Source organism: Callospermophilus lateralis, chromosome 1 (genome assembly GCF_048772815.1).
Source record: "Callospermophilus lateralis isolate mCalLat2 chromosome 1, mCalLat2.hap1, whole genome shotgun sequence".
NCBI lineage: Eukaryota > Metazoa > Chordata > Mammalia > Rodentia > Sciuridae > Callospermophilus > Callospermophilus lateralis.
The window spans coordinates 48,771,235-48,781,477 of NC_135305.1; the positions used below are offsets into that span (position 1 = coordinate 48,771,235).

At 42.0% G+C, this 10,243-nt stretch overlaps 1 protein-coding gene across 1 annotated transcript; it reads left to right on the top strand.

Moving 5' to 3' along the window:
* The first annotated feature begins 1,359 nt into the window (after positions 1-1,359).
* Lmod2 (leiomodin 2) lies at positions 1,360-9,353 on the top strand. Its single transcript, XM_076861945.2, has 3 exons — positions 1,360-1,744; positions 6,955-8,322; positions 8,868-9,353. Exons 1-3 carry the CDS (start codon positions 1,472-1,474, stop codon positions 8,892-8,894), a joined length of 1,668 nt encoding a protein of 555 aa, XP_076718060.1. The 5' UTR covers positions 1,360-1,471; the 3' UTR covers positions 8,895-9,353.
* The last annotated feature ends 890 nt before the right edge of the window (positions 9,354-10,243 follow it).

Consider the following 10,243-nt stretch of genomic DNA (forward strand, 5'->3'; position numbering starts at 1 on the left):
TGAGGATGTAGAGAAACTGAAACTTTCATTTACTGACATGAAATGTTGATGGGGCAGTCATTTTGGAAAACACTTTTGCAGTTTCTTAAAAAGTGAATTTACCATATAGCACAATCACTCTACTTATACGTATCTATCCAAGAAACATGAAAATATATAATCACTCTAAGATTTATCTGCTACATATTTATAGAAGTATCATTCATAATCCAAACCTAGAAAAGCCCAAATATTCACCAACTATTGAATGTATAAATGAAATACTTACATTATACAAGTATTAAAATGTACCATGCATACACATTTTAATAGAGTTTTATATAACTATGCTAAAGTATTATTCTTTTGAAGTCCTGTAACAATTATATATATTTTAACACATTCACAAGAATATGTGCATATGTGTAATTACAAATTAGCATTCCTTCAATTTTCAGCTCAGATACAAATCTAGGTTGAAATTCTATCTTTACTCCTTTTTAACTCTGTGCTCCCAGGTTAATTACTTAACTTCTCTGGGTCTTCAGTAGTAAAATATGAGCAGTGGTATACACTTTAAAGGACTGTGTTGAGGGAGATGATAAAATATTTAAAATGCTTAGCACTGGGCTAGCATCATGTGAGTCCTTAATAAATTATACCCAGGATTATTACTTATCATTTTGTGTTTTATCTGAAGATCTAATTTTTTAATAGTGCTCATGAGGTGGGGAAGGAAGCCATTTGGTGCAGTGAACAAATTTACTTCTGCCTTCCCAGCTGTCTGGTTCAAATTTTTCACTTAATCTCTCAGAGTCTCAATTGCCAAAATCTGTAAATGAGGATCATGTTATTTATCTCACAGGAATTATGATTAGGAAAATTATATGAATGTGCTTTGTAAATTGTGAAGTGCAATAAAATTATAAAGCACTGTATTATTATGATCTCTGTCCCCATTCCCATCACCTACATTATATTTATACAAGACCAGAAAATCTGTCCCTAGGGTACTGTGGAGTCGTGGCTCAACCTCTAAATTGATAATGAAAGAATCTCTTCATGGCTGTGGTGGTAGTGGCAGGTCGTTTTTGAAATATATTTTATTCCCTTGCTTTTGAACACAAAGTGAGAGGAGCCATGTCACTCCCTATCTGAAACACTCTCTGCCTGTCCTCATAAGCTATCAGGCTCAGCTAAATATGGCCCTGGCCACTATGCTAATAATCCCCACTGGTTCTGAGACCTCCATCCACCACCGATGTGACATTCTTTGTGTTCAAATGTCTAGCTGACGTGTGATGCTTAAAACAGCCCATGCTTTCACCCCCTCTGCATTGTCACAGCCCTGGATCACCACTCTTAAAAGGCTACTGCGGCCACTCCTAGCACCAGTTGCTGACCAGCCTGCCCGCCTGCCTCCCTGCCTGCCTCTGGCTACCTTGAATGCCTAGTTCTTCCAGCTCCTTGGGGGTCTGACGAAGCAGGGACCATGTCTACCTTTGGCTACAGAAGAGGACTTAGTAAATATGAATCCATCGATGAGGACGAACTCCTGGCCTCCCTGTCAGCTGAGGAGCTGAAGGAGCTAGAGAGGGAACTGGAAGATATTGAACCTGACCGCAACCTTCCGGTGGGGCTAAGGCAAAAGAGTCTGACTGAGAAAACGCCCACAGGGACTTTCAGCAGAGAGGCACTGATGGCCTATTGGGAAAAGGAGTCCCAAAAACTCCTGGAGAAGGAGAGGCTGGGGGAGTGTGGAAAGGTAGGCTCCTTGGGACTTTTCCTTAGCTGCTCCCACTGCCCTTCCCCAACCCCAAGCCCAGACACTCTGTTTCCTCTAACTTTTCAGTCCTCATGACTTTAACCTTCTTACAACTCATCTGTACTTGTTACTGAGACATTTCTCAGGCTGAAATAGTCTTGTAACTTTTGTAGCCACCCATGGATCATACTAGTTAAAAAATTCTTAGCTGGGCCTTTTTTTTTTTTTTAACTAAATGTGAGAACCTCAAGAGGGGAATTATTCACAATCAAGGTATGAGTTTAAATATTTTGCCAAACCTAAGTCTTAGTTTAGTTGCAAATTGGTGACAAGACATAGTATCTGTTTCTGTGTAGTTTCTCTTCAGTTCCATTTGTTCTGTGTTGCTTTGACTGCAGTAATGGCTACAGTAAAAAATAGTTCCATGTTTCCAACACCAAAAAGTGTAAGCTGGTGGGAAGCCCATGGGGCTGAGCCAAGGGGCTACTAGTCCTGCTCTGTCCCCAAACAGCTAAACTTTGACTAGATGGTCACTTCTGTAGGATTCTTTCTATGTGTACATTGAGGGAGCTCAGTACATGCATCTTTTGTGAATCAAGAAGCCCTTTGAGATTTCGATAAGTTCTAGACTTCTTCAAAAAAATGCACATGTGTGTGTGCAAACACACACACACACACACACATACACTTTTGCATACAATTTCAAAATGATGAAAGCCCTCTAAGGACCCAGGTTAAGTACATTTGTGGAATCATCCCTGAATCCTTTCTATTTTATGATGGTGATTCTTGAGGCTAGGAAACGTGGTCTTATCAGAGAGCTCAGGTTTATTAAGCTCTTGTGTACTGCCCAGTAAACAGTGACTTTGAATCTGCCCAAAAATCATGACTGGAAGGAGGGTCAAAAAACTATGCTCTGGGAAAGTCATTAGACCAAGAAGGATGTTATAATGTAAGAAATGTTAACATAACAAATCAAATTCTGAATTTGTGGAAGAATACAAATCAGGAGAATAGTTTTAAACTCTTGCACTCCATAGAAATCACCTACAATCAAAATGGCTTCATGCCACCCACAAGCTGCCACAGTACTAATCTGGGTACTGTTGGGTGATCTTGATGATAGGTGTGTAAGACACATTTGCAGTAAGATAGATATGTGTGAGTTTTGTCCATGTCAATCATTGCAGGAAGGGCCACTGGGATCAGGACAGGGTCTGCCAAGGCCACAGTCACAGCCTGTATTAAGAAACTAGAAGGGGAAATGAGAAGGCACACACATGATCAGTCAGGATTTGAGCCAGTCAATTCCTCCACAACCATAATGTTAAGAAGTTTTATTTTTTATTTTTTTGTTTTTAAATCTGATGTGGGAATGATTGTTAAAAGTTTGGTGAAATAAAATGGCATGTTTATTACAGTTATTAAAGAATTTCCTTCATAAAAAGAATAAAATTGTCTTTGAATACCCAGGACGTATAGACAACTACAGCAATAACCCTACAAAAGCGTTTTAATGTCATAATGTCATGACAATGGTGGGAACCAAAGGACAAGCTGTTGTCAGCTGTTGGTGAAACCCACCTGATCCTGCCAAAGGTTTTGCTGATCTCTGCCAGTGGCTTATCAGCCCAATTAGAGAGGCTGTCTTGTTTATGAACTTTGATTCCTTTCTCAGCTAGTTAGCTTTCCTCCCACCACACTTTCCCGTGGCTGGCCAGCTGTCCCTCTAGTCACAAGGAGTTCAGGGCAGAAGCTTGCTGATGAAGGGTGTAAATCCATTACCAGCACAGGAAAAGACTCAAAGCAGCTGAGGAGGGCAGAGGAGCAGGGCAGCTGTGTAAGTGACAAGCTGTGCATCAGGGACCATGAGAAGGAGCTGGGGGTTTGGGGAGGTCAGGCTCCTGGCTCTGTAAAGGCTTATGAAAATCCTGTGCAACACGTGGCTTCTGCCCACCCTGATTCACACAAATGTGTGCTGCGTGAAAGCTCCAGGGGCCCAGACAGACACACAATGGTCCAGCCATCCAGCTCCCCTCATTTGAGTAGCTGTGGGATCTCTGCAGGTGCCAGTGAGTTTCTTCACATTATCTCATTTCATTCTTACCCTTCTGTGCAGGAGAAGTGAGACTAGGAGAGCTTAAGAAACTTATTTGAGGTTAACAGCTTGTAAGAAGAACTGAAATTCAAACTAGATTCTGTTGGCACAAAGACTATGATTCTTATAATTGTGGGTGCCCAACCAGTAGCATCAGCATCACCCAGGAACTTCTTAAAGCTGCATGTTTCAGGGCTACCCAATGTCTTCTGAATGAGAAACTCTGGGAAGGGAACCCATCAGCCCTCAAGGTGATTATGACTTTAAAAATCACTTAACTCTACTGTAGTTTCTTTGAGACAGAGAAGTTTAGTGAGTCACCTGAAATCAACCAGATTTTGTTTCATTTTGCTTTATGGGCAGAAACAGAACCAGAACTAAAAACCAAGCCTCTTGCCTCTTTGTTCATGTAGTGATGCCAGAGAGGCGATCAGGAGAAATAGCTGGCCACCTCCCTCTTGTCGCTCTACTCATTCTCTAAAAGTACGTGCTTCTCCCTATTCTCTCCCTGACCACCTCCCCATTCCCACTCACCACCCAACTTCCCACCTCCATTCTCCAAAGTGATGGCAAACAGGACATGTATATCCCCTAGTGCAGGAATAATTTATAAAGTTTAGAGGCAAAGTTTCTGAACCTCCATGTCTACTTCCCCTCTCTAGGTCCCTTTCTGTTGTTCTTCTTCTAGACATTCCCCCCTGTGAAGTAACTGACCATCTCAGATGGCTCAAGACTATCTAGATTTTACAACTAACAATCCTGCATCTTAGGAGGCTCTCCAGACTAAGGCACACAAAGCAGGACAGTTGACTGATTGCCTTACCTCCACCCGACCTGATCATGCTTTCTCCAAGGTCTGGTCCCAACAGTGAGCAGCTGTTAATCCATGTCAGTTTAGATTCCTTCAGTAAACAAAACAATTGCGGCGTCCCTGCTACATGCTAAACACTGTGCTAGGTAAGCAAACCTGATATGGTCCCTGCTGTCACCCGGATAAGAGTCTATAGGAAAAAATAACACATATTTATAATAAAATATGATAGGTAGTTTGTTGGGGGAGATAAAATACTATGGGGAACACATTGCAGGGATAATTTGAAGGAGCATCAAAGAAAGCTTTCTATAAGGCATCATTTAGGTGTTACCTGACAACTCACATTGCTAGATAAAGGATCAGATATTATCTTTCCAGGTATATTTCCAGGGGGAAACATCTCTTGCAAATAGAGCCTAAAGGACTTCTGAAAACCAAAGAGCATGAAATGTAATAGCGGCAGAAAAGGCAGCATACCTTGGATTTTGAGAGAGATTCCTTTTCTCCAAAGGCTAAAAAACTAAAACACACTTTCAGACATATGTGCACACACACATAATTGACAGGGGCTAGGATTATAAGAACATGTATAAAGGGATTTGGGGTGGTAGTGAGAACTGTCTGTCTGCAATTCTTCCTTCCTCCAGGTAATCCATTTATTCCACTGCTGGCCCTCTCTTACTCCTCATCTATGCCAAGGGGCTTGACCAGAGCCAAACTCTTTCTTTTTTGTGTGTTGTTGAGATGTGACTGGTAGAAAGCCGCCACCAGTCCCCTTTCCCCGACACACACACACACACACACACACACACACACACACACACCATCCCTCTCCTTTCTGCTCCCAAAGAAGTAAGCAAATTAAAACTGGATAAGTCATCCTAGGAGGGGCTGACCCCTTCCCAGGCCATCACTTGGTGCCTGCCACTCCATACAAGTAGATTTCTGGAGACTATTTTGTGATAGCAACTGGGCAAACAAACTTGGAGACAGCTGCAGTGTTTTCCAAAGCTTGATCCACATGCCTTAGGCGGCAGCAGCCCTTAGAGTCGAAAACAACCTTCCAATGTAGAGGGAAGCTTCAGAGCTTTGGAGACAGGGGAGAACCCAAGGGCTTCAGAGAGGATAAAGGACTCAAAAGAGAGCATGAGGGAAAATCAGGCTCTGTCAGCACTTTCCAGACATTTTTTTTTTTTTAATCATTAAAGATAACAAGAAAAAGAAAGGGTCATGTGGGCATCTTTGTACAGTGAATCCTGTAAACAGAAAAGACAAAGATAGTATGAAATTGTGTTTACCTGAAAGTCCTTCGTAAATGATATGTGTAAAACAACTTAAAAACACCAGACTCGGCAAAGACTTGCTTCACAATTTTCTACTATTCTCTGCTGATCTATGTTACTGGTTAGAATCTAGTGGGTGCCAGAGTGATCTTCTTTCCCTCCTGGTTGTCTGCAGTCCATCTCACTGAACTCTGAGCTCACTAGAGGTTTCCAGGTGATTTCTGGAAAAGGTAATCTGAATGTTTTTCTGCATAGAGCCTAGTTTTGACCTCCCTGCTGTCAGGAGCAACAGTTCACAGGTGATATGGAGCCGCTGGGTCCCTGGGCCTGGCTCTATCACAGAAGTAGATAAACGTGGAGGAGTAAATGACACCTCAGCTTCTGTCTACACTGAGACAAGAGAAGCAGAAAGCAATTGGCCCAGGTTACATATGCTATTGCCAGAAAATTTGGGGGAGAATTTTTTAACATTAGATAAAGCAAACACATTACCACAGTGTGTGTGTGTGTGTGTGTGTGTGTGTGTGTGTGTGTATATATATATATATATATATATATATATATATATATATATATATATATTTTTTTTTTTTTTTTTTTTTTTTTTTTTTTTTTTTTGCTCAGGATGGAGAAATAAGAAGGGACCAAGCACTGATGCCAGATGGAGGCCTGAATTTGCTAAACTCTAAGTAGACAAGGAATCAAGTAGTGCAGAGCCCATAGTGGGAAGACAGAGTAAATTATCAGTAGTTTTCCAAAACTGAGGTTCTGACCTTTTGCTCACATGGCAAAATGATAATATATTGGTACTCAACAAGTCGAATGCTTGATATGCTGTGCAAAACAAATGCGCTGTAGAAAAAGTTGTTTGATGGTTATATAACAAAATATGGACCTTGGCCACCTCAAGGAGAGAGCTCAGAAGCAGGGGATTATTGATATCTTTCATTATAGACTTGTTACTTATCATATGCTACTGTTATAAATTAATAAAATGTGCATTAAAACTCTCCAGGTTGCAGAAGAAGACAAAGAAGAGAGTGAGGAAGAGCTAATCTTCACAGAGAGTAACAGTGAGGTTTCTGAGGAGGTGTATACAGAGGAGGAAGAGGAGGAACAAGAGGAGTCCCAGGAGGAAGAGGTGGAAGAGGAGAGCGAAGAGGAAGAGGAAAGAACCATTGAAACCCCCAAAGGGATCAACGGAACTGTGAACTACGATGGTGTCAATTCTGACCACTCCAAGCCAAAGACATTTAAAAGTCAGATAGAAAATATCAATCTGACCAACGGCAACAGCGGGAGGAACACAGAGTCACCCGCAGCCATTCACCCTTGCGGAAATCCCACGGTTATTGAGGATGCTTTGGAAAAGATTAGAAACAATGACCCCGACACCACAGAAGTCAACCTGAACAATATAGAGAACATCACGTCGCAGACCCTCACCCGCTTTGCCGAGGCCCTTAAGGACAACACGGTGGTGAAGACGTTCAGCCTGGCCAACACGCACGCTGACGACAGCGCGGCCATGGCCATTGCGGACATGCTCAAGGTCAACGGGCACATCACCAACGTCAACGTGGATTCCAACTTCATCACAGGAAAGGGGATCCTGGCCATCATGCGGGCTCTGCAGCACAACACGGTGCTCACCGAGCTGCGCTTCCACAACCAGAGGCATATCATGGGCAGCCAGGTGGAGATGGAGATCGTCAAGCTGCTGAAGGAGAACACGACGCTGCTGAGGCTGGGATACCACTTCGAGCTCCCAGGACCAAGAATGAGCATGACGAGCATTTTAACGAGAAATATGGATAAGCAAAGGCAAAAGCGGATGCAGGAGCAAAAACAGCAAGAGGGATATGATGGAGGATCCAACCTTAGGACCAAAGTCTGGCAAAGAGGAACGCCTGGCTCTTCACCTTATGCATCTCCCAGGCAATCTCCCTGGTCATCCCCCAAACTCCCCAAGAAAGTGCAGACTGTGCGGAGCCGACCTCCATCTCCTGTGGCCACACCCCCTCCTCCTCCACCTCTTCCTCCCCAGAAGCTGCCTCCGCCTCCCCCTCCACCACCTCCTCCTCCTCCTCCACCTCCTCCAGCTCCCCCTCTCCCAGAGAAAAAGGTCATCACCAGAAACATCGCAGAAGTCATCAAACAACAGGAGAGTGCCCAGCGGGCACTGCAAAATGGACAAAAAAAGAAAAAAGGAAAAAGGGTTAAGAAACAGCCAAACAATATCCTAAAGGAAATAAAAAATTCTCTGAGGTCTGTGCAAGAAAAGAAAATGGAAGACAGTTCCCGACCTTCTACCCCACAGAGATCAGCTCATGAGAACCTCATGGAAGCAATTCGGGGAAGCAGCATAAGACAGCTAAGGAGGGTAAGTCACCCCAGAACAGAACTTCAGACACAGAGTTAATAAGTGAGTTGTACTCCATTGCCTGGTGCTACCAAAGTCACCTCTCCAAATACTTATTAGTATTCTAAATATTTCAGTATGTGATAGCAAGTATACCAAGCAAGGTGTCAGGCACAGGTACATGAAGGAGCACATTTCCATTTGAGGGCTGTGCTTGAGCCACCTGCTTAGCACCTCAGTTTTTTGAGGGCCAAGACTCCTTTAAAACATTACAACATATAAAAAATCCAATTTCCTTAATATGAAAGTCAGGGAGTACAGTCTACATTCCAAGAGGATTCATCATTTGTCAAAAATATTAAACAAAGTTGCAAGCAGGACAGCCTGATCTATAATATAAAATGTGGATATATATGCAGCAATAATCAACCCTATATTTGGGTTTTCTCACAATATACTGGTAGAGACAGACCCTATGGATATCTATCTATGTGTGTGTGTGTGTATGTGTTTTGTGTGTATGTGTTTTCTGTTGCTTCATTGAAAGAAATTCCCTGTATTTGTAGGTGGAAGTTCCAGAAGCTCTGCGATAAAAACAGTCTCTAGAAGAGTATGCAGAACTGTTCAATGGTGTTAAGTAAAAATACATCATGGGATGTTTTCAGTTGCCGCCTTTAATTTGAAATGTTCTCTGACTTTAAAAATAGCTTCACCCAGAAATTCCAAAGAGAATTTAAAGGAACAATCAGCATGTTTCTTCTGTAAATATGAAAATAAAGTTTTGTTTTTTTTTTTTTTTAATTTTCGTGGGATTTGTGTGGACAAGAAGTGGTTAAAAATGCTCTTCATATCTCTGGATGTGTTGGTGACTTGGAGCTGTCAGGAGTTTAAGAAATGTGCTATTATTTTTGTAATCCAAATAAATTTGGATCCAAGGGTTATTTTTTCTTTTTTTAAAAAAGTCAGACTAATATTTTTCTGTGAGTTGGTATATTTGTCAGATATGTATGTAACATTGCTGAATATTAAAAATATTACATTCTCACTCAAAAGGTTTGAGTCCTTAGCATTTGCCTTTTGTTATTTCATTATGTCTAAGAAAATTTGACCATATCTCTTTCTAAAGGACTGGGATCAAGAACTTTCTTTAATGGACTCTTGTGCCAGGCACTTTGGCAAATGCCTATAATGCCAGGTACTTGAGAGGCTGAGGCAAGAGGATTGCAAGTTTAAGGCCAGCCTTGTCCTCTTAGCGAGACTGTCTCAACATTAAACATTGTTTTAAAAGGCTGGGGGTGTGGCTCAGTGGTCAAGCAGCCCTGGGTTCAATCTCCAGTACACCCCTGCCAAATAGGTTCTTGTAACAATAAAACAAAAGGATAAAAGGGTCACCTTTATCATTTTGGATTCATTGATATTAGAACCAGGAAGAAAGTGGATGGACCTGTGTTTCCATTAAGTATGATGGAAGCCAGTGGTTAATTCAGTCATTTATTATGAAAACCAACTATTTCTGAGGGGAATAAATGGAAAGTTAGGAAGTTTCTTGATAGGGAGCAAATAAGTGCCAAAGGAATGCCTTAGAGGCAAACCCCCAAATTCCCAGCCACCTTTGGACTAATGCTAAAGACACACCATTCAGGTCTCCCTGGAAACCCTCCCTGGACAGTGGGTCTCAGTGGTGTTTTGCTTCTTTATTCCCCCTATACGACTGTGGTGATGCCAACATCCATGAAACATACCTGATGACATGGCTGATGTATCTCCAATTCCCTGCTATCATTCCCCTCCATCCTGTGTCAATGGAAAGGCATCCAAATTCCCATCAAAGAAAGATGTATCAGAGATTACCTTGGCTCCACTCTAGTTCTCCCCCCTCATGTATGAAAGCTATAAATCCTTTCTAAAGTCTTATGTATTAACTATGATTAGCCATGTATCC

Coding starts and splice junctions, on each gene's coding strand:
- Lmod2 (XM_076861945.2), top strand. CDS start 1,472: ATGTCTACCTTTGGCTACAGAAGAGGACTTAGTAAATATGAATCCATC. Junction 1,745..6,954: donor GGCTGGGGGAGTGTGGAAAG/GTAGGCTCCTTG, acceptor AAAACTCTCCAG/GTTGCAGAAGAAGACAAAGA. Junction 8,323..8,867: donor GCATAAGACAGCTAAGGAGG/GTAAGTCACCCC, acceptor CTGTATTTGTAG/GTGGAAGTTCCAGAAGCTCT.